The sequence below is a fragment of the Anser cygnoides genome, chromosome 14 (assembly GCF_040182565.1).
Source record: "Anser cygnoides isolate HZ-2024a breed goose chromosome 14, Taihu_goose_T2T_genome, whole genome shotgun sequence".
Taxonomy (NCBI): Eukaryota; Metazoa; Chordata; class Aves; order Anseriformes; family Anatidae; genus Anser; species Anser cygnoides.
This window is the reverse complement of record NC_089886.1, coordinates 19,749,756-19,774,040: the sequence shown is the minus strand read 5'-3', so window position 1 is coordinate 19,774,040 and position 24,285 is coordinate 19,749,756. Positions and strand designations below refer to the sequence as shown.

Below are 24,285 nucleotides of genomic sequence, written 5' to 3'. Positions count from 1 at the left end.
TTGTGCTCAATGGGTTTACTCAGACTGGACTCTTAAATGCTCAAGAAAAAGGCACAGATTAAAAGAGACTGACTCTCTTGAACACAGCAAATGGGATTTTGTTTGTAAGAAAAAAAATACTTCTATGAATTGCATGGGCTGAAGAATTCAAATGTTCTTCCCTGTTCCTAATTATTGGCCTTCATTAAAATGGAATTTAAATTAAATTGTATAAACATATGAAATAAAGTCTCAGCATTAGGAAGTTTTTCTTTTGTTTACTCTATGTACAAACCTTAGTATACAATTTTTACTTTTCATTATACATTTACTACATACTCTTTCCCAAACAGAGTGAGAGCAACTGCAAAGCATGTGTTTCAAGAAAATGCTCTGCATTCAGAAAGAATCCACCTGCTTTCTCGGCTGGCAGTGCCAATCAGAACTTAGGAAGAGATGACAGGTTAGGCAGGGGATCGACTCAGATGTAATCATCCTCTACTGGTTCACCATTGACATCGCAGTAATGGATGAAGATAGCCACCACACGCTGGAATACTCCTTTTTTCATCTGACGCAGTTCAGAGATCTCTTCTCCTATTGTTTCCATACAGATGTCTGCAGACAACTGTCCTTTCCTCCGGGGTGCATAAATAGTAGCTGTGGAAGGCACAGAAGAATAAAAACTATTCCTTTCCTACAAAGGAATTCACAAATTTGTTCTGCCTTTCCCTCCCCATATTTAAATTTTACGATAGCTCCAATACTTATTTAATATACTCTAAGTCCCTCTGTCTGTGGGCAAAAGGAATCCCAGAACCTTACTCCTGAGACTTATCTGACATGGTTTTAGGTTACCTGTTTCAGTGATCACTTAGATGTTTTACAAACAAGAGCAATTAAGGATGAAGCAGCAGCCTTTTATTTTTTTGTCTTTAACATTGTGTTTAAACTAACTACTCCTTTTAATCAAACATACACAATTTTTGATAATATTGAACTATAGTCATTGAATCTATGAATCAGTTTAAAAAAAATCAGAGAAAGGTACAGCCAAAAGAGGTGTCTTCTTCATCCTCTTGAACTTCATCTCTTAGAACTGAATCTAGGTAAGTATATATAAAACCACATCAGTTAAAAATACCTCTAACGAAGGACATTCCAAGATTACCCTAGTAAAGTAGTGAAAGAATAGAAAATAAAGGAACGTGCATTGTCAGCTTTAGACCAAGCAACAAATTAAAGTTCTTTGAGCACATCAAAAAAGACTACTCACTTCTCTCATCATCCTCAAAGTCGTATCTGGCATAGCTATTTGGCTCTGCTGTCCTCAGTGATCTCAACCATGGGAAGTCAGTAATCATGGAGTAAGGGGCGCCATCCACAATGCCTAGAAGAGAGACAGCATGAGAATAGAAGGAGGACAGCAGCACACCTGCAGCATCAGCACCCTTCATCAAGTAAAAATGGACCTCCTCACTTCAATTCCTCCACTCTCTGTCAAAGGTTCTCCACTTCCCTCACAAGAGTTATTATTCCTGTCTCTTATAATGTGATGCACTCAAAGTTACTTATCTTAGCAAGAGATAGAGCATCAGCTTTCAGGTCTTTATAAACACGCACCTTCTAAAGTGTAAATATCTCGTCCCCAAGGATACTTAGTGTATTTTTTCAAGTCTTCATCAGTTCGTGTTGCTTCAGGGAAGAACTCATATTTAATAAGCTCTCTAGAGAGAAGGATGAAAAGATTACAGCCAGTAGTGCTAGGAAATGTGAAGTGGGGATGAGGAAGAACCAAATGGGAAATCCTATCACATAACTGTTACTTTAATAAGCCTGAATCCATAGAAACTCTCCTGTAAGACCCTTCACCTTTGAAAGTAACCACAGAACAAAACTTCAAAAATGCATTTGTCCTTTTAATCATTGCAGTGGAAAATCTGAATAACGGAAACACTGACTTGAAGTACCTGGATAACAGCCACTGTGTACAAGTCCCTGCTGCTGGGAATTCTTGCTCCTCAGTAAGGAACTGAAATTGACTGCACATCATCTGCCCCAGAAACTACCATTACTTCTTGGAGCAAACCGGTCTTTTCTCTTTTTTAATAAAAAAACTTGTTTTCTGATTTGAAGATATTCCTCGACCATCCTGATTCCTTCAACATTCAATTGCTTTACTGCCATATGGAATAGAGCTGAAGAATTCTACAGTATTTTTCATATGACCACATTTATCTAATCTACGTTTTCCATTAGATACATCTTTATATACTGAAATTATACTATCACACCATCTAAAACAAACTTCACTAGCCAACAAACTTTTTTTTCTTACTTCGATAACAGAATACTGTAAATCTGCTGCTAAATGTATCTCTGAATCAGGATTGAGTATCTTTTCTGTAGAGCTACCGAGGGGCAAGTACTTACTGGTTAATATTTGCTATTGTGTCCATCCAGCTCCGAATGCGCACCTTATTGCGGACATTAGGTGGGTTACTGAATTCATGAATTATGCAAATGTGGTATGGATAAGGGCCACTAAATATCTTTTGCTCAAGAGTCAATGTGTCAACCTGTGAAAGAAGGCAAACAAAGACGTGTAAAAGCTGTTTTTTATACAAAATCAGCCTTCCCTTGTTGGTCAGACAAATCAACCCGAAAACGTGCATTACTTTGCATGAGAGAAGCAGCGCTGCAGTATAACACAGAATGTCCCAGTGAGAGTGCTAAAGTCAAAAAAAATATTTTTGGAACCTGAATTAAGTTCTCTTATTTACTTGTCAAATGACCTCAACAAGTAAATGTCAGTTCTTACTTCTCCTACAAGTAATCTGTGGGAAGAAAGGGTGGCTCCCAGTACCACAACTGTTTTGCAACACTGTTCAGCACCCAAAGAGGATGCAGCTTTCAGCAGCAGTCAAAAGATTAACTGCTGATGTATCAGTAAAAGATTACAGATACCTATGCATTATGTTTTTTTATATTATCTTCTAATGCAATGACAAATGGAGATAGTCTTAAAATACAGTATCACCCAAGTTCTGCAATCTACAATAAAAGCTTTGATGGGATACAGTTTTAATAAACAAGTTACTGTACCATCTACATTTCTTGCATTAATTGAAGAACATATGAAGCCAAGAGAGGTGAAAGAATACAGGTAGAACTTCATCACTGTTCATGATTAAACAAAGTTGGCTGCATACCTGCTGCATTGGACGAAGATAAATGATCCGGTTTCTTTCTGGAGGCATCCTGAGAATCTGATCCAGAACCTGATCCATGTTTAACTTCTTGCACTGGGCGTAGTCAAACCGATTGACAACTGGCGCATTTTCTACTTTTAAGTGTTTCAACACACGGCACCTTGTAGCTATAAATAAGCAAACAAAATTAAAAGAATCAAAAGAAAACAAAAGAAATATACTACTGAAAAGACCTTAGAAGTTCAGAGATTTTCTGAGCAGACTGATTTGAAAGAAGGTAAACAAGTAATGTAAATAAAAATTAATGAAGTAGTTTGGATAGCTGGCAACTTAAGTACATTGAAGAAATATAGCAGCTGTTTATTTCATCCCCGTCATGATCAAACTTTTAATTTGTGAACCTATTACATGAGTCCTTTTAAAAGGCCATGACAAGTTTAATCTAACAATAACCTTTTTCTCCCTTTGTTTCTTTAAAAAAAAAAAACAAAATAGAACTTGAAACTATCTGTGTATCTCCACAATTGAAAATCACTGACTTCAAAACCAAATCAAATATAGAGTACCACGAAGCCACACAATGTAAAGGAAAGCTATTTCCTTTACAGTAATCACACTTGTGTCATCGGAATTTAGTTAAAGAATAATGCATGTTTAGAGAAATATTCCGGAATAAATTAAAAAAATAATTCCTTCATTCTCTGATAATTAAAGATACCTCATTTCAGAAGAGAATACGTTGTTTAGTGTAGATGTTGAAGGAAACAATAAATGACCCAATGCTTCAATACAGGACTAGTCATACAACCCAGAACGTGAATCTAATGTATCTTAAATACCATAATTGAAAATAGACTCTTATCTTGTCAGGAAGGAAGGTAATATCATGTCAGCTAAATAGTCTAGGGAAGCAGGAAGAAATAAGAGAAAAAAAAAAAGTGTTCTAAAACTCATTTCATCAGTTCTCAATTGTTGTTTTATCTCTCTTCAATAAACATCTCTATCTTCATAGATGTCATATAATTTCAACTGTTGATTTTATGATATTAATCTTCATTAAATACGTTACAGCTTAGAAGGAAAAGGACAACCAAACTGAGAAGCAGTAATTCTCAGCATCAGTTTGACTTGTAGCAAAGCAGATGATAAATATAAAACAAGCAATGGAGTAACTTTAATTCCTTCAGAACTTCTAATAAGCCCAGATGGAGGAGGCAGGCATAGCATTAGCTACATACCATGTATGAACATCATTTTGGGGCAGTCTTTCAGTACCAAATCTGTTATTCCACAATTGGTCAAGGTGATTCCAACAAGGTTTTTGGATTTCAAAGTCAGGACCTGGTGAAAATAAAAAATAATTAAAAAAACTATAACAGGGAAAAAATAAAATAAAATAAGCTGAATCGTAAAGGATACTGCCAGATACAGAAGGATACTGACTGGATACTAATAAACATAATGCAGCTTCTGTACACAACAAGCATTTGAGATGACTAAGCTCCTACTGGCAGGAAGAAAAAAAAGTCTTCCTGCTGATCAGTGCATCACAAAACGCAAAAGAACAACTTCACGAGATTAAATAGAAGTCATATCAGAAAGCACAATTTCTATCAGAAAAATCTAAGTAACATCTATCATTTATTCACACACTACGAAAACTTCCAGCCTGCAACATAACGGCTGAGCTGGTATATCCAGAGGTAATTACATATCCCATGTTTCCTTTAACAGCAGTAGCCTATGCTGTCATTTCAAAAATAAGTGCTAAAGTATAAAATTTCCCCCTGCACATCAAGAACAGTACGGGAAGGCAGAGCTTCATGCAGCACTACAACTATGAGCATCTGACAAACTTCGGTTTTAGCTTTAGCTTGTACTCCGCTCTTCACAAGCCTGTCAGAGAATCATTGCACCTAACAGAATTTTCCTCTGTACAGACAGGACAAAAGAGAGCAGCAACATCATCTGGCCTTACAAAGAAGACAAGCTTGTTACCGTATCATTGTTCATGACCACAGCCAGCTGATAAACCCGTACCAGGTGAGGAAAAGACCTTACTTGAACATGATCATCCTCAATAACTGGGTCACTTGTGCTTGTGGACTTGTCAGCTGTCCTCTTCCGCTTTGTGGTTTGCCGTGGCTTTGGCTTGGCCACCTCTGAAAACAGAACACCAGAAAAAGTTTCTCTCTGTTTGCATTTCAGGAGAACATCCATAGAGGCAATTCCTAGCTGAAAGTGTCATTTAGTACACCTATTTCTTACAGAACTAGATCAAAATACCTGTCTGTCCTACAAACAACTAACGATCTTTTCCTTGCACCAAAAAACACGTTCAGGTTTGTTGCTCTGAATCATTCATGAAGAATAACCTGAGCGGAGGAAGTGCTGTTCATAGATGAAAACACAGGAATGCTGAACTTACTGGTCCAAAATCAGAGACGAGGAGCCAAGAAAAGAACAGACAACAAGTTGTTAGGTTACACTTCGTTCTCTGCAGCAAACAATGGTCTTAATGAATGCAAGAACCAAAATAACTTCAAAGTTTTAAATAGTAGAAATATTCCCAAACTACTTGAAAATCTGTTCCATGTAACTGTCGCCAACTTTTTCCTAATATTGCAAACAATGCCCAGGTATAAAATACTTAGAGGTTCCCAAGCTGCTTCTTACTCCGTTACCTGCATCTATGATATCAAATTCCTGTTTGATTTTAAAACATAAAACTGAAAGAAACGGTAATAGATGACAACCCTTACTTCCTACATCAAGACAAAAAGTATGCCCTAGAATTAATTTTCTGTGACTGACAGATCAAAAATATAAATTATTTTACTAAAATGAAGCTTCCTTTAACTTTTTTTTTTGTTTAAACAGATGGCATCTTTACAACAATTCATAATCAAGATAAAAGTGTAAAATTTTACAGACAAAATATTAACTATTCCAATCTATATTACTATTAACATTCAAAATTCTCTTTTCCTATAGGACATCAAATTCCACCAATGAGCTGCAAAATTCAGGCTAATCCTTTAAGAAATCCACAGACTGAAAGATGCAATGTTAAGTAGCTTGATATCCATGAATGATCATTCCCATGTTTTGGTTTGGGGTTATTTGGTTTGGTTTTAGTTGGTTGGTTTTGTTATTGTTTTTTGTTTTGTTTGTTTGTTTTTAACAATTCCTAGAGTTATCTACAGTTAGAGAAACACTTCCTACATATAACATTGGTAAAACTTTCCAATTTTGTGTTGAATTGTACAAGGTATAGCCCAAGGCCTTACAGAAGGTTCAATATAACATGCTTGTAACAAGTGAAAAGCTTGCTTCACTACAAATGAAAATTAAAACAAGTCTAAACAAAAAAAATTACTACAAGAAAAATTGTGGCTTGCATTTTTACTAAGGTAAACATTAAAATTACACGTCATCCTTTAGCCAGCTAGTAAGTGGTAATTTTTTTTTTTTTAATTTCACTGTCTTTATTATTCAGCTTGCTCCACTGTTTAAATAATTACAAAGAAAACTATTTCTACTATCAAACATAGGTTTGTTACAGAAGCTGAAAATCAGTTTAATTTATGCCAGAATAATAGAAAGCAATGATATTTAAGGCACATTTTTAGGCTATTTATGGAAAAACATTTCCAACTCTGCAATGAAGTAATAATTAGATCTGACTGACTTAATGTTATTTTTGGTAATGGACAAGGATAGGGAGGAAATATTTTCTTTTGATTTCTGTAGATTAGTATCTGGTCGTAATGGAACAAGGTAGAAAACAGACATTTTAAATTTAAAAACAGGATCATTTCTTCAAGCTGAGATGCATTCAGCTTTGGAACCACTTCCTAGGTGATTTAGGTTTTGCTAACACTTGGGAATTGGAAAGATATTGGGACATGCTGTGGTTGAATTATTCCATGTTAACAGACATATGAATCTGTCATCAATCCTTTCTACCTCCAATACATACAGTTCTGTAACTACATGTTTAATTTTTAAATCTCATTTTACTTGCCAGATATTCTCAGGAAAGAATCCTGGATATATGAGGTAATTACAAACTGTGCTATGCCAAACTAAGATGATTATTTTGGCAAGCAAGCATATTCGGAAGAAACAGCAAGTTCACCCCTTGCATTTATTCTTCTCTCCCAACATTTCTGGCTTCATTTCAGCCCTTCAGGATTTTATCTTATTGTTTTGTTCATATGGTTTAGATGATGTGAAAAGTGAACTTACTTAATAAAAAGACAATTTTCAACACATTTGATCATCATGCCTTAATAAACCTGGAAGTAAAGTCCAATATGGAGGTGCACAAGCTTGTGCAGTATTATAGCTCAATCATAATCGCGGCTTTCTTTATTGCTTGATAAAGTATTAGTTATTAACTTTTGCCTTCTTTCTAAGATCTGAGCGTACCTGCTGTCTTCTTCCTTATAAAGGGAGAATTTTAATGGGGGAGGCAGTCTTATGTTTCAATGAATGACAGCCTTCACAGGAAGAGAGATGCTGTCAAAAGAAGTTGCATTTGGTTTTCAAACGAGTAAATCAAACAATGTTTAGTATGTATGGATAACATATAGAAATACTTGCATGGAGAAAAAAAGTCACTGGCATTCTTTACAGAGATATTTGTTATTTTACCTAGCTATGGCAGTGAAGTCAGACATTCCAGATCAATATTCTGACCCTCTGACAACAACACAGTTTTATATTATTAATCAGTAAACTTCATGTTTAACTTCAGTATTACCTGTGGGTGTTGCTCTTGTTCAATACTGTCTCATGCCAGCGCAGTAGTTTACTCAGAAATGAACATACGCATATAGGCCATACCTGACTCTGACACCAGAGGGACATGTGACAGCTTGCTTCTAGCTCTTGTTAGTGGTCGACGAGGATACTCTTCTTTATACTCCAGCTCACAGCTCCTTTGCTGTGAGCCCATGCTCTCCTCCCCACTGGCAGGCCCACAGGCACTCCCACTAGTCCTCTCATCACTTGCCTCTCCTGGAGACCCACAGTTTGGCAGAGTCCTAAGTGCAAAATCTGACCCAGTGCTGTTTGGTCCGTTCCCACAGGCTCCACTCGTGGATGGGTATTCCCCATCACAACACCCACTAGTCCTCCGCTGTGTGTCCTGTGGCTTGTAGCAGGAACACCTGGAACAAACAGAGCTCTCCTCAGTCTCTCTCTCACTGGGACCTTCACTTTTACTAGGCGAGCAGACACATTGCCTGGATTCATCTGCAGCTGCTGGGCTAGTGCCAGCAGAGTGGCTACCAGCTGTCTGTGCACAGTCAGGGCTAGGAGAAACAGCACTGCAGGAGTTGGATGTTCCTGTTGATCCCGTTGCATTACTGCAACCTGGGTAAGAATCCTTGCTTTTGTTCCTTTCAGGCATGTCACTTGCTGCTTTCATGTCAGCTTTAATCTGCTCACTTGTTACTTGACAACCTTTCTCACAGCTGCTTTCCTCAACATGGAACTGCTTTGCCTGGCCCACATGGCTGGCACTGCATCTCTTCCGCAGTGGTGTCTTGCCTTTACCGCTCACTGTAAGTAAAGCATGAGAGAACAATGAGACAACCCAATACACATTTCAAATATATTGAGAGTGCTACTCTGTTAGACTACTTAAAACAGAAGGTAGCCTAGAGGATAATGACGAATCTTGACAGGACCATTCTGCTCTTCACAACTCCTGATGTTACGGAAATTAATAGCACTTCTAGCAGTTGCTGAATCTCTATAAAGTCTTGCAGCTATTTTTATAGTAGTATGCTGGTATGTTTGTCAGTAAATAGACATATTTGCCAGAAATGCTAACATTTTGACAAATCACTTAATTGGATAAAAAGGCCAAAGCCTAAAAATATTAACAGAACACAGTGATAATACTAGGCTTATGCTTTCTGAAGTATGAAGAATAAATCTGAAGAATTAGATAGCAACATAGATGTGACTAAAGTTTATGTTTTCAACAGCAATTCTTAGCTCCCCTTCTGGGTATGAAACACTATGTTGTTAGGTACTAGTCTCAGTTTGCAGATGAACAAAAATCCATAGTGAACAGTGTACAAATCACAATTGGAACTTAGACGTCTACTATCTTAATTTTCTCAGCTAATTACATTAAACCAAGCCCCCAAAACCATTATTAGCTCTACAAAAGTTCATTTTGATTGTCTCCAAAAGCAGCTTGTCACTATTATGGGTTATTTCAAGCCCCAAAACAGAACTGACATCTATGCTGTAAGCACAGCACCCTACAGCCTCATTGAAATGTACTAAAATGAGGGTGGGGATGATGGGCAGAGAGTATGTTGGTTATAAGAAGATACTTGTTTCATTGCTGCCTTGATTTGCCTCAGGCTTTGCAGAAATGAAATCAGTACTAGACCAGTACATATCTCAGTCATTCACAATGCAGGACTTTCATGCTAATTGCTTGGCTAAATACTGACCAAGGCTTAAGACCATATGCACTCTGTCAATTACTTATAATTTGACTTTGACTTCCTCCTCTCTTACAATGCATATGAAACCACTTAGAAAAGTAAGTCATCTGGTTTGCTGGAAAGCAGTACATCATATGGCATCAGACAGAGAACTCTGACTTAGCACCACAGATGCACTGCTAATAGCTGTAAACTCTACAAGAGACAACAACTCAGTAACTCTATAGTTGTCATTCTACTACAAAGCTCTAGGCCTCTGACTCCGAAGGAGTCATAATAATATTTATACTACTAATAAATAAATAAATATATATATATATACACACATAGTAAACTTGAGCACTGTTCAGAGGTAGTGAAGATAGAGTACTGAACAACACCCTGAGAATTCTTTCTAACTTCCAAAGTTCCCAAAGTAGCCTTTAAAGTGTCCCCTCCGGGACACTCCCACAGGACCTGTAAGAACTAGAAGATGGCTACAACCGTCACCTTTTCTATCAGCAGTAATGCTTTGGCAGATGAATCATAAAGACAACATAGCTGTAAATTTGGCTTCAGAGACATGATAAATTATGCGCACTTGCAAATACAGAAGAGCAGAAGGTTTCTTCTGCCTGCAGAGTAGCACAGCACCATTATTTTTGATCTGTCTCTGTACAGCAACTATGTGATCAGAGCTCAGAGAGAGGTGTCCCTGCATCTTCATTCTCGATTGATAACAACAACGAAAAGAGGAGGCAACAAAAATGCCTTTTACAAAACTGTAAATTGAACTGAACCATAAAGAACAGAATGGAATGGAACACAACGGAGTAGAATCAAACAGGCCCAAAGGACTGAATCTTAAAGAGTAAATTTTGCTCAACAGTGCCCAGCCCTCACCCAACTGTTCCACACCTGAAGGTTCTCTAACTTCCACTGGATCTCTGTTTTTCTCCTCTCCATCTGAGTAATTCTGTGCAATGTTGTTAGTGATGCAGGCTCTTGAAGTTCCCATGTTTTCTTCCTCATCCTCACTGTCTGAATCATGGACAGTAATAGGTGCTGCTTTTACAACAGGCTGAATGCCACTTGGTCCTGAAAGAAGAAGAATGGCAACAGTTTACATAAAAATAAGTGAAACATAGATTAAAGGGCCAAAGAACTTTTAGAATCACTTGAAAAAGTGACAAGATGAATTTGGTTCAATTTATCCACGCTTTCCGTTCCTCCTTTATTAAAATCCAGATATGGGAAGAGCAAATCACTGCATTTCAGCACTAGACATTCTAGTTGGAAGGGAAAGTTTGGAAGGTTCACAATGCAAGACAAAAATACAGGTTTTCACAGTAAAGTTTCTCTGCTTCAGAATAGTTTGAAGGTTCTTCCACAATCGTTAAGAGTAACTGCACTAGGTAATACAATCAGATCCTGAAATTTCCACCACAAGGACAGAAATGTAGGCCAGAACATCTGCAGTTACCCTTCTAATCCCACCAGTAGAGGTGGAAAGGAAAAGCATGAAATATCAACCGGGAGTATAAATGTGCATTGTTAGTTACCCCTCTTGCCTACTAGCTAAAATAATTACCCAATCACAATGACACATCTACCTGTGACTAATACAATAAATGAACAAGAATATGAAGTTAAATAACCCTTTTCAGGAGCTATCTTGAAAAAGCAAACAGATCCAGCATACCTGTATGCTACTTGGCTGAGGTCAACTGTATGAAGTTCAACAAGGCCAAGTGCCGGGTCCTGCATCTGGGGTGCAACAACCCCAAGCAGAGCTACAGGCTGGGAGATGAGTGGCTGGAAAGCTGCCTGGCCGAGAGGGACCTGGGAGTATTGGTTGATAGTCGGCTGAATATGAGCCAGCAGTGTGCCCAGGTGGCCAAGAAGGCCAACAGCATCCTGGCCTGCATAAGAAGCAGTGTGGCCAGCAGGTCTAGGGAAGTGATTGTGCCCCTGTACTCGGCTCTGGTGAGGCCGCACCTCGAGTACTGTGTTCAGTTTTGGGCCCCTCGCTACAGGAAGGACATGGATGTGCTCGAGCGAGTCCAGAGAAGGGCGACCAAGCTGGTGAGGGGTCTGGAGTACAAGTCTTACGAGGAGCGGCTGAGGGAGCTGGGCTTGTTCAGCCTGGAGAAGAGGAGGCTCAGGGGCGACCTTATCGCTCTCTACAGTTACCTTAAAGGAGGCTGTAAAGAGGTGGGGGTTAGTCTGTTCTCCTACGTGCCTGGTGACAGGACGAGGGGGAATGGTCGAAAGTTGCGACAGGGGAGTTTTAGGTTGGATGTTAGGAAGTACTTCTTTACTGAAAGGGTTATTAAGCATTGGAATGGGCTGCCCAGGGAGGTGGTGGAGTCACCATCCCTAGAGGTCTTTAAAAGACGTTTAGATGTAGAGCTTAGCGATATCGTTTAGTGGAGTACTTAGTGTTAGGTCGGAGGTTGGACTCGATGATCTTGAGGTCTCTTCCAACCTAGAAATCTGTGATACTGTGATACTTCGTGGTGTTGGCATATTTAGTAGACAATTATGTTGTCCAGCAAATGGTGGCTATAGAAGAAATCAAGACTGCCTTACAGATGTCAGTAACAAAAATTAAATGAATACTGGAGCAAGTTGTTCTGGCTTAAAAAATGCAAAAAGAGACTCCATGCACTGCAGTGAAAGAAATGAGGGCAGTACAACAGTATCAGAACAGCACAAGCTTACTTAGGCCTTCTGAGCCCTTGATTACATTCAGCACATAAATAAAGCTTTAATATCCAGATCTTTTACTACATAGGCAGAAGAAAACTGGGGAATGCAAAAGAGACTTTAAAATAGAATAAATTTATTCACAGCAGTAAGCTGTGCTAGCATCTTTATTTCCAACGTATCAGACATCCCAGCTGAAGAAAACCATTCAAAAACAGGCTTATACTGAAGAATTTAACCCCTCAAGAAGGGGATACCAAAAGGTAGTTTCTTTCCAAAACCAAAAAATTACCTGCTTGCTCTTCATCGACCTCCATAGGAACGACAGCCTGACTGTGAGCAGGGACATTGTTGTGGCCCTGCCCTGCAGCCACCCCTTCTTCTGGTGCCACCTCCTCCATCTCATTTAATGCTGAAAAGATTGACATGAGGTCAACACAAGGAAATAAAAGGAACAGAGCCCATAAGCATAAGTGGAATCCAACTGGCACCCATGGAGAGTCAAAGAGCCACCAAGAACTAAATAACGGCTGCTTTGATTCCTTCAAGGAGTCTCAAGGTTGCACACTGAAGCCCCGTAAAGACTTGTTTTACATCTTTTCCTTAACTAAGGCACCAGCCTAATTTTGGGGATTTACTTCTTCCAAATTTTCCACTCTTCAAAAAGCCTTGTTCCACTGCAGTGAGCAGTACAAACAGGATTTACATATTCATTCCCTCAAATGATTTCTGCCCTTGCTGGGAAAACTGAAAAACACACTGACACTGTGACATTGTCCTAGCCCTGACCAGCACAGCCTAGAAAACACTTCACACATCCATGGATGAGCATCACACTGAAATTTCACATTGTTAACATCTGTACTGCCACAACTCAGCTATTTGATGCAATAGAAAGATAGCTTTTATCAAACAAGTGTCAGAAATATGCAGACAGCCCTCAGAAAAGGTTAAAAAGATTAAAGAAGCTACATACCAGGAACCGTAAGGGTAATGAGTTTTCAACATATACCAGTATCTTCTCTCATTTACTTGGGACTCTAGGTAAATGGCAATGCAAATACCTTTACTTCCCCCAAAAGTTAACAAAAAGATCTCAGATTACCTTCAGCTGCAATCTGCTGCTCTTCAGCTTGCCCATCTTGCCGCAGCTCATTCTCCTCATTTTGGTCGTTTGGGTGCTGGTGATTGTTGTGGTGGATGTTGGGATTGTTGTTATTCTGGTGGTTATTGTTGTTGTCATTGTCATTGTTGGAGTTCTGATTGCTGACCAGGGCAGATGAGACACCAATTCCTGTACCTGCACTTAGGCCCACACGAGCACAACCCTGAAAGCAAAGAGCAACTATAAAGATTTGAAAACAGCGATACATTATCCCCATAACATATTCTAATACCAAAAGAAAAGGCATTCTGTCAGTAGTACCCAAGATAGGAGACCAACATGCATATGAAGAACTGGGAAACTGTTCCTAATATTTGCTTATGCTACACATTGCAGAAGTGTCTTAAGTTTGGCAACCCAGAAAACTTTCAGTCCTCTGTTAAACTCCTAATGAAAGGGAACTCCATAAGGCATATAATCTTACTTTATTGAATTATATGCTATGAGATCATATTACATCAATACAAATAGCAGATTATATAGTCTTCCTGGAATGCAGTAGCCTCAAGATAGAACTTATGATCAAAGAAAGCAGTTTTCATTATGTTACAACAGATGTTACAAAGATTTGTGTTACAGTATGAGAGAAAGAACATTAAAAAAATGAAATTCCCAAGCTCTGAAAGCACTCCAGTAGGGGAACAATACCCCCATTTCACCCACTACAATATCATAAAAAAGCCCTCACCATTTTAAACAGATCCTTAAGTGCGAAAAAAAAAAAATCAACAAAATGAAGAAGCAGCAGAGATCTCAATAGAACACAGAATCAACATGGGTCACGTTTCCTGGTCACATACATCATAAATATCAGTGCTCTATCTTCAAAAGAAGCATCACCCTCCCTAACAAAACATGATAATAGCAACTGCAACCTAAGTAATTTATTTACCAAGCTATTTAATGTATTACAACTTAAAAGCATACGTAACAGCTAGAGTTCACTGTATTTCAACTGAGCAGGCAGAAATAAAAAGCAGTCATTGAAATACACACCTTAGGAGGTTCACGGAACATTTGGTCCAAAGAAATGAATTCTAAGCTTGGCAGTAACTCAATGAACTGACTAAAAGAATCTAGCTTTATTGCATGGCATCGCACTAGGGTGAGGTCAACCAGTCGGGTCCATCTTGAATGATCTGCAGAAAAGAAGAGATGCATTTCTTTAAGAACTGCTATTTCAGTTTTTCATCTTTATACTCATTCCAGATTTGAGAGTAGGCAGCTTTGGTATCCCCAGCATCATTATGTTTCCAAACCATTCATCATCAATTGTACTTATGAAAAAAAATAGACTAAGCAGTAATATGAGGAAAAAAAAAATCTGTTTTAATATCACTGTATGGGTTTTCCATATTCTACCAACCTTCAAATTGTAAAGAGCAAAACAGATTAATTCTGTGGATGTCTTAGTTTGTAACATTGGGTTATCCTCTGTACGGTTCCTATGAATAATGTCACAAGTCAATTTATCATCTTATGGTTATCCAATGACTGCACAAAAATAAATTTGTATTTTCAGCTCTATTTCATAACGTGTCAGCATCCATATGACAAGAACCCCATACTATTTGTCACTGTCTCTCTAGTACTTTTACCAGCTCTCAGGAAAATAAAATCCAGGGGGCCAAAGTTTTGACTATCTTCTCACCACCAGACCTGAAAGGATGTGCATTCAAGAGGTATTAAAATAAAAATACACATACTTAAAATACACATATCAAAAATTGGACATGCTGCCAATTTTATGATACATTTTATATTTAAAATACTAATTAAAAAGAAATAATACTGATTTCTTCCTCGCCTATCAGTGCAAATAAATGTGTTTACATTTGTATATGAAATTTCTGTATACAAAGTATGCATGCGGTCAAAGGACATTAAACATCTTTTGCAAGTACATTTCAACACCTCAGCCTTTCCTTGTAATATCTAATTATGCTCTTCCACTAAGAGGATTTTATGTTTTAAAAGTTAAGTTTCAGGATGAATAGCTCAAGATGTGAGCAATAGCTCACATATAGTATTGCTGAAATTTTAAAAAGCGTGCAATACCTGTGATCCAATTATTTGGGTTATGTAGATGTGGGCAGTTGTAAATGACCAGATACTTGATGCAAGAAAAAACCTCATTTACAGCTTTCATACCAATATCTGTAATAATTCCCGGATTTTCAACCACATCAGCCAAGCCATACTTCACCAAGTCCCCATTTGTCATTTTACCTATGGAAAAAAACAGCAGAAAATACAGTAACAAATTTCAGAAAATTGGCTTTCATAGCATGATTTTCTAATTCCCTATTTTAGTCCAATTTGCAAATGGATCAAGCTTATTACTTCAGTTCAATAAAACTGAGGCTTTCCTAATTTCAGTAAGTACTTCAAGAAGTGAAAAAAAACATTTTGCTGTATGAGATCAGCAGCCTCACCAAGGGTACATGAAAATTTTTTTAATCACTCCTAGAAAATGACTGAAAAGACATCAACAAGACATCAACAAGACATCATTTAATTCTTGCATTTGTCAAATAATTATGTATATAAAAAATGTCATACACTGTAGTAAAAACTCATCAACATATCCTAGATGAAGAGTTTCAAACTGTGGAAATTCCAGTTCAGCCATCTTCAAAGCAGAAAAAACACCATCTTTGGTCAAGGAAGGCTGGATCCGCACTTCATGCAACCTGAATGCAACCAAGAATTGTTCATATTAAAAGGCATGCCAAAACACAATTACCATAGAAACCACTCAAGAAGATGCCCTCTGGTATCAGAATGGAAATATTATTTCAAAAATAGCAGGAATAAGAGGATAATTTGTATCTTTACAGCAATATTTTGCAGTTACATAGCAATATCAGAGTTGAGAGACTAACGGCATGACGCTTTTCATATACAAGTCCAAGAACAAGGCTTAAGACACAAAGTGACTCAGAAGCAGAAAGAACTCCAGTGATTTTAGCCACAGAATACTCCTGTCACATGACATTTACAAATACTCATTCCTTAAACTTTTGAAGGTTGCTCTGCTTCCTTGTGTTCTTGAATTTTATTACCTAGATCTTATTTTCAAAAAAGAAGGGGGAGAAGAAAGATCTGAAGGACTATACCTTCGTGCAGCAGTTATGATGAGGTAGCCAAGATCCACTTCAAGTGCATTCTTGCAAGCTCCCAGAACTATAGTGTGCAAATTCCTAAAACCACCTGACAAAAAAACATTCTTTCATTTCAGTTATAGATAACATCCTTAAGCCTTACGCATTTCCACCAGTGTTGTCTTCACAAGAGAATTAACAAAACATTGTTTACAGCAAATCGATTAAAGATATATTTGCAACAACGCTCCTCCAATCCTGCCCATTCTACTCACCAACAAATGCAATTGAAAGGTTAACGTATCAGTCTGGAAGTAATTACAGCTAAAAGATTAAACAGCATTCAATACAGAGCACTATATACAGAGCAATATACCAGAACCATAGTTCCAAACCTGATACCTTTAAAATAACAATCAAGGAAGGCTATGCTACAGATAAAAAAGTTAAGCTTCATGTCTCCTGTATTTGCTAGTATTTTTTATTTTTATCTATTTAATTAAAGTATGAAATAAAAGAAGTTCCATACCTGATCTCCAGCTATCTTCTACTACATGCTGGATAAGTCCTCCTAGAAACGGAACACGAACCAGTTCTAAATGTTCCAGATTTCGGGCAGAAGCCAGGCCCGTCACTAGGGGAACGTACTTCAAAGAATTTGTGGGTCCTGCGTAGAACAGACCAATATAGACCAAAGGTTGCTCGGTTAACAAAATTGAACATACCACATTAAAGAATTCAAAAATGCCCACATAAATCCTTCTAGATCGAGAAGTCAACAGAACTACGTAATTTAATAATGTAGAGGAGAGGGATCCATTTCTATCCAACGCTGCAAATAAAACAACTCTTCAGAATCTTGTCCAATAAGATTTCCATTTGCAGTTAATTGATACCTATGCAGTTTTAACAGAATTACTAGATTTGCTACATGCTAAAACATCCCCTCCACAGATGAGCCGCTCTTACCTGCACAATTCCTCATTACAAAAGTGCGTAAGCTGATACAAAGGAAATCTTTAAAAGGCTGTGGTTTGGTGAGTCTCACCCACTTCAGATAAAGGTGCCTCAGCATTGGGATACAAGGAATCTCAGGGACATTCACCCCTAATAACGTATAAACAAAATAAAAGCTTAAACAGGGTACCATTTTACACAATGCATCTTGAAGTACAAACTCTATGATAATTTTCTTCAGATTAATACTCTGGCTTTAAAAACGGAATGTTTTGTTTGCTATGTGGCATGTAATAAAAGCTGTGAAGATTTTAAACACAAGCTGTTCACCTCCGTTTGTCAACATTTTTTTTTTTTTTTTAATTAAGAATTTATCCTTTGGATCTGCTATCACATATATTGCAACTAGTGTTTCAAAAAATGACACATTCCAAAAAAATTTCCTCTTAAAAAGAATGACAATCTCACAAAGTTTCAAAGCCTTTAAATTCACCTGCGTGGAAGCCAACCACTTCAGCACTAAACACTTACCTACTAAGTGCAAAGTTTGAATTTTAGCTCCTATAGGAATTTTCAACTTGTTCTCAGGAGGGATTGGAAAAGCACCATTACGATTACGAAACTTCCCTAAAATATGAACTTGTGGCATATATGTCCAAATAGCTTCCACCAGCTCTAAATGAGAGGTTTCAACACCCTGGGTAAGAAGAAGAAAAGCAAACGCTCTTATACCAATTTAAGCAACAATATCCTATTAGCCAAGTAAACTTCTCAGTAACACGAGATATATAATGTAGTGTGTCATTTTACTGGACATTTATAGGAAGACTTATCTTTTTAAAAGCAGAGGGATAAGAGTTTAAATTCATGGCTGGACTTAACATCACCTGTGATTCTCACTGGTGCAATTAAAAACAGTACTTGATTGCAAGCTAGTTGTACATTTGCAAATATAGTCACAATTAACCGCTGCACAATACAGTCAGATCTGAATATAAAAAACAGGCCTGAAGAGAAAGCCCTGAAAACATACTGGCAATGATTCTCTGCCACATTTCTTCTGTTAACACAGATCATCTCAGCTGTTGAAGGAAGTTCTCTCTCGAATCTAGCCACTCACCAACAGATTTGGACAGGCCTGCAAAGCCTCTAGAACTCCAGGAATGCTGAAAGCTTCATGGCCACGGACTCTGCGTCTTTCAAGATACCTGGGATGAAGACCATAAAGTTGTTCAATGTCTGGCATCTTCCTCAGCAGCGTTAGGAAACTGGAATCAGTGAAACCTAAGATAACAACAACAGATTTGGTACTTGTGTAACAGCAGACACCTAGCTGTAAAGGGAAAGCCAAATACGCTGTCCTCTTTATATGGTGGTACAAATTCTACAATGTCAAAAGATGTGTGCAGTGAAGCAATAACTTGTCTTCTGCTTCCAGATTCTATAAATTATGACCTACATACTCTTCTGCCTTGAATTTTGCAGGCTCACTATATGTTTCCTTTAAAGTAGCTGCATGGCTACAGAGTTAACCATACTTTCTTTCATTTCAGATAGAGCAAATCTGCAGACAGGCTTTGTGTCTCTATCTTTTCGGAATTCCATTTATCAACTACATGGCTCAAAAACACCTAGCTAGATCAGTTATCTGTGTCACTATTCACCGGAACTCACAATTCCCAATGAAATGAGACAGTTTCTTAAAGAAAAAGATTATTTTATTCTAACATAACACAACAGATATGAAGGATTTTAAATGAGTAAATTTAAGACAGTATTTAAAGACTGTATTTACATCTGTCTTCGGTTAGGTCTAACCATCTACATAATACCAGTCCAATACCAGTCCAAATCTAACTTCACAGATCTTCTAACTTCCAGAATACATTTACTTTAGCTCTCTCCCCCAACAAACCTTAAGAGAAACCCTAAAATGCACAGACTTGACCTAGATTGCCAAATTTATCTATTGTTCTGAAGATGGCTTGAGGTGTGATATCAAAACTTATTTATTCTTACATTGTTAACTGGTGGCAGATGAGTTGCTCTCTCATTCCATTGTACTTTTTCCTGCCTGCATGTAAACAGGCTCTTCTTGGATTAACCCCCTTACAATAATCAGACAAACACAGATTGTATTTACAGATTGCTACAAGATTCCCCATTTCTGCTACAGAAATACCCAACACACACACACGTATATATACAGACACAGATTAATTTTCCAAACCACATACTCAAGGAAGACATCCAAACATCACAAAAAGTCAAAAGGAATTAAATTTCTAACTCCTCTTCCTGCTTGTGAAAATTCACCTCGTGTACGTCAGTAGAAATAACAGCCAGTTTTGCTCAATACCACTTTAATGCAGTTTTTGAGTGAGTGCATTACTCACCAGTGGGCATATATTCCCACCAACGTCCTGCACATAAATCCACAACCTTCACTACTCGCAGATAAAGAGTGACTGCTTCCTTCAGCTTCCGGGACAGGCATTCCATGCACATGATATCCTGCAAGGGAAGGTACCTTTGGGAGAGGAAAAAAACACCCCTCTGATTTATCAAATGTGGATTCCTTTGGCTTTTCCAAACTAAAAAACATCCCAAGCATAAGTACATGAATTCGTACATTTTGAATGCCTAATAATATTAATTCAAATAGAATTTTCAGACAGTACTCTGATAGTGTGAAATCTGGCTACGGAGAAGGAACCGCCAGTTTTTGATGCTGAATATCGGATATTTAAGGTACAAACAATATTAAAATGGAGAGATGCTTTAGTTCTCTAATAAATGCTGCTAACCAAACCATTTGCCACTTTTTTTCCCCCACAGCTTTAATTAAAGGTATTTTCATTTTCTACTAGTACATACTAGCATGCTCAGTTGGAAAATATTTTGGGGGAGCTACTGTTTTTAAAGAACTTGTCAATAAGTCACTATGTCTTGAATGTAATCGGTATGGGTAAACATCCTAGAGGATGATTGTGGTGTAGCAGAGATAACATTCATCCAAGTTCCCTTCTGCATCTACCACAAAACAGGCACAACAATTTCAAAATATGCGTATCAGCTTTGTAATACCTGAGATACATTTCTGGACTGAAATCAATATTTAAACACTTGTCATCACGCACTTGTGAACAAAACTAAATCACTTTTTTTTTTTTTTTTTCAGTTCTTCGTCATTCTACTATTCATGACATTCGCAAGTTAATTTTTAAAGTGTCCAAACAAATTCTGGAACTGAAAGACCAGTTCTCCCCCCTTCTTACCCAGTTTTTATGCAGTAGTTCACACATGGTACCTCTACACTTTCTGAATAGTATGTTACACATGCATCAATGCAGGTGAGATCGGAAAACAAAATAGAAAATGCTGTAATAATAATAAATTCTTCCAATAAGCTGCTCACCTAAATATGTGGCAAAGCACTTCATGAGAGAGCTGGTTCATGTAGTCTTTTGGCTCATCAGCTTTGGTAGACTCAGAGCCTTCTCTGTTCACTGAGCATGGTTTCACATTTTTCCGCCTGGGACCCATATTTGCAATGACTTCTAAAGAAAGAAAATGTTCACAATGTTATGCAAATTCAGTGCAACTGAAAGAGAAAAAGGACAGAGTAGAGGACAGACCAGATTAAGCTTAGTTTCTCAAAAAAAAAAAAAGGCAAAAGGCAAAATCTGCAAATAAAGACAAACTCCAGTACAGCTGAACAGAGTTAACTAAAAAATTGAAAAATTCTTCAAGCAAGTTGTAGTTTGCCTGGTATTACGAGGTCTCAGTCGTAACTTCCTGGATTTAGAACCTCCTCATGAGGGGGAGTGGAAGGGAAGGTGCTGATCTCTTTTCTCTCTGCTGACCTGAAGGAAGGGCATGAAGCTTCATCAGGGGAGGTTAAGGTTAGATGTCAGGAACAGGTTCTCCACTGAGAGGGTGCTCAGGCACTGTAATAGGATCCCCAGATCATAGCATGAAGCCCGCCAGTGTTCAAGAAATGTTTGAACAACACTCTCAGACATATGGTTTGATTTTTGGGTGGTCCTGCATGGAGCCAGGAGTAGTGCTTGATGATCCTCGTCGGTCCCTTCCAACCTGGGACATTCTATGATCTAAGAAACCAGAAAGTCCCTTTGAGCTAAGGCAAACAGATCAGGAGAAAAATCATCATGGGTTTAATCAGAGATCAATTCCTCTGTGTGATGGTGTCTTCAGAGACACCATCCACATACTACTTCAAAACAAATCATAGAGAGATTACTGAATACCAACTAGATATCTGCCAGTGAAACAGCACAAGGCCTCCATCTAGCAGAAAACAAACAATTTTCCTTTTAGAAAAACCAGGCACCCACTGATCTTTCTTGGAAAAAAACCTTCGACTATCAGAAGTCCTCAAACCAGCTCTTCTTAAAGGTTAGAACACTACATAAAATATTCAGGTTGCTTAGTTAAAGATCAAAGTCCCAGAAAAACTGAAAGACCTTGCCTCAGCAGTAACGTGCAGGATTTCTGTCCCCCTTCCCTTTACTGAATTAACGCGTTTGTGTCTATACTGTCCCACAGCACATATACTGGCATACAAAGACTGAAATATGAATAAAAGGTTTTATTTAAAAGCATACAAATTTATTGTAGGAAGTAACAAACACGTGGCTGAAATAACATGAACTCAATGTTAATATCAGAATAACTGAGTTAACATCTTATGTAGATGAGTGGCAAGAGAAATGTCTTTACTACTGCTATTTAGCTGAGGAATGCTTTTTGCTAAGTAGGGTAAAGCACCATTAACTCAGTAAACCTGTCTAACAGGTTGAATACCAAAATCCAATGGGTGAGGGAAAACAAATTTTAAAAAAGACAGATTTTGGAAAACTTAAGAGATGTTTCTGTTGAAGCATTCACTGTGATGCAAACACACCATAGCATTTGCTTCACATTACACATAAGTGGCACCTGAGCAGAAAAACAAAACATTTCACGGACATGAAAAACAACTGCATTCTCCAACATAAATAATTTATACGCTGACAAAAAATCTGAAATATTAACGGCTTCCCTGCAATCTAATTATTGAAAAGCATGTGCTTTCACACATTTTTGTATGCACTTTAACAACTGTATGTTGTCATAATTCATTTCATTTTAAATTGCAATATTAAAAGAACTTAATTGGCACCTTCTGCTAGTGAGTAGCATAAAACATATTTCTACCCCTGTGAATTGGCTAGGGCTTCTCCAGCCAAAACTAAAGACTCTAAACTTGTTGTCAGTACATATGCTACATTTCTTTTCGGTGCACATTGGAAGAGTTTGAGATGTTAATAATATTGTACTGTAATGTAGTTCAAATCCACAAAGTTGAACTACTTTTGATATTGGATTCTAATGAAAACAAGTATTACATGGATTCCAAGCAAATGTCATCTAATCACTTCATTTGAATAGAACTAGATACAACATAAACCTAGATAAATACAGACACGTAAGGGAGTAGAGAGGTGTTTAAAGTACAGCAGAAGGAAAGACTGAAGAACTGTGATCAAAGGTAAGAGAAGAGAAAGATATTAACAAGTAGAACAGCATGAAGGGGAAAACTCTAGAAGCATCCTGTAAGATTTAAAGGCAGCTAACATGACTAGCCCTGAGTTTGGATAGTAGCTTGGCTCTTCCCTAGAAGTACAGGTGAAAAAGAACACCTACAAGACAGGATTTGCTAAACACACACATTTCTCTGGGCTCTGCTCTGGCCTGACAGGCGCACCTTTACCATTTCGTTCTCCACTGGCAAGCTGACCCAATTTTCAAAAATAAAGCAACACGTAACGAAGCAGTCGGACGATTTTTATCCTCCTCAGCTCACTTCGTCAGGACCACCGCACCGACACATCGCCTTGCCGCCCACCCCTCGCCCAGCGCCCCCCACTCCGCACCGACGGGGCCTGCCCAGCGGCCGGGGGGCACAGCACAGCCGGGGCCTGCCCAGCTCCCCCAGCCCCGAGCTCCAACCCGGAGAGCCGAGCTCAGAGGGGCGCTTCCCCGGGGCGAAGGGCTGATTTTGGGTTGACTGGGGGCTGATTTTGCACCTCTCCAGGCCGCGCTCCCCTCAGGCCCTGTCAGGCCGCAGACCTAGAGACAGCGGCACCAGGCTGGACCCGGACCCGGACCCGGACCCGGACCCGGACCCCCGGACCCGGACCCGGCCGCCTAGCAGCCGGGAGGGCCCCACCGCGCCCCCGGGCGGCCCCTCCGCGCCCCGCCGCCCCTCACCTGCCCCTCAACGCCGCCCTGTTATGGTGGCCGCGGCTGGAGGGCCGAGCCCGGCCGGCGCTCGCTGCGCGTCCCCTTCCGCCAGCGCCACCAAGCTTCCGGGGCCGCTCCCGGCACCGGCCCGCCCCGCCGCCATCTTGGTGTGGCGGCAAAGGGGAGGCGGAGCGCTGCCGCCGCCATTTTGGGTGTGGCCCGGCTCGCCGGTGGCTGTCAGCCCGCTGGGTTATAGGGGTGCACGCTGCATATTTTGAAAAGAAACGGAACGAAGGGAACCCTGAAAGATTTGTTAAAGAGAGCTGATGTGACAATAGCGAGCAAAGATGTGTAGTAGTGAGAGGAGGCTGAAAGAATTTTAGTAGATAAGATAGGCTAATGAGCATGTGAAAGGAAGCCAAAAGGATTTCAGTAGATAAGATAGGTTAATGGGC

The 24,285-nt window shown here is 38.8% G+C and overlaps 1 protein-coding gene across 5 annotated transcripts; it reads right to left on the bottom strand.

The window, feature by feature from the left end:
* On the bottom strand, positions 1-24,007 carry FBXO38 (F-box protein 38). Of its 5 annotated transcripts, none has more exons than XM_048064747.2 (22): positions 23,858-24,007; positions 21,000-21,141; positions 19,978-20,111; positions 18,702-18,865; positions 18,113-18,278; positions 17,594-17,731; positions 17,154-17,291; positions 16,640-16,733; positions 16,083-16,213; positions 15,579-15,749; positions 14,517-14,659; positions 13,461-13,683; positions 12,648-12,767; positions 10,565-10,744; positions 8,043-8,762; positions 5,253-5,353; positions 4,430-4,532; positions 3,192-3,358; positions 2,413-2,558; positions 1,603-1,706; positions 1,256-1,369; positions 1-639 (listed from the first exon to the last, which is right to left on the bottom strand). In XM_048064747.2, the coding sequence occupies exons 2-22, from the start codon at positions 21,125-21,127 to the stop codon at positions 461-463; spliced, it is 3,564 nt and encodes a 1,187-aa protein (XP_047920704.2). In that variant the 5' UTR covers positions 21,128-21,141; positions 23,858-24,007; the 3' UTR covers positions 1-460. The 5 variants fall into 5 exon arrangements, with proteins under 5 accessions (XP_047920704.2, XP_013033976.3, XP_013033979.3 ...); XM_013178522.3 differs by lacking the exon at positions 23,858-24,007 and adding an exon at positions 23,352-23,653; XM_013178525.3 differs by lacking the exon at positions 23,858-24,007 and adding an exon at positions 21,448-21,684 and having other exon boundaries at positions 15,672-15,749.
* Positions 24,008-24,285: the final 278 nt, after the last annotated feature.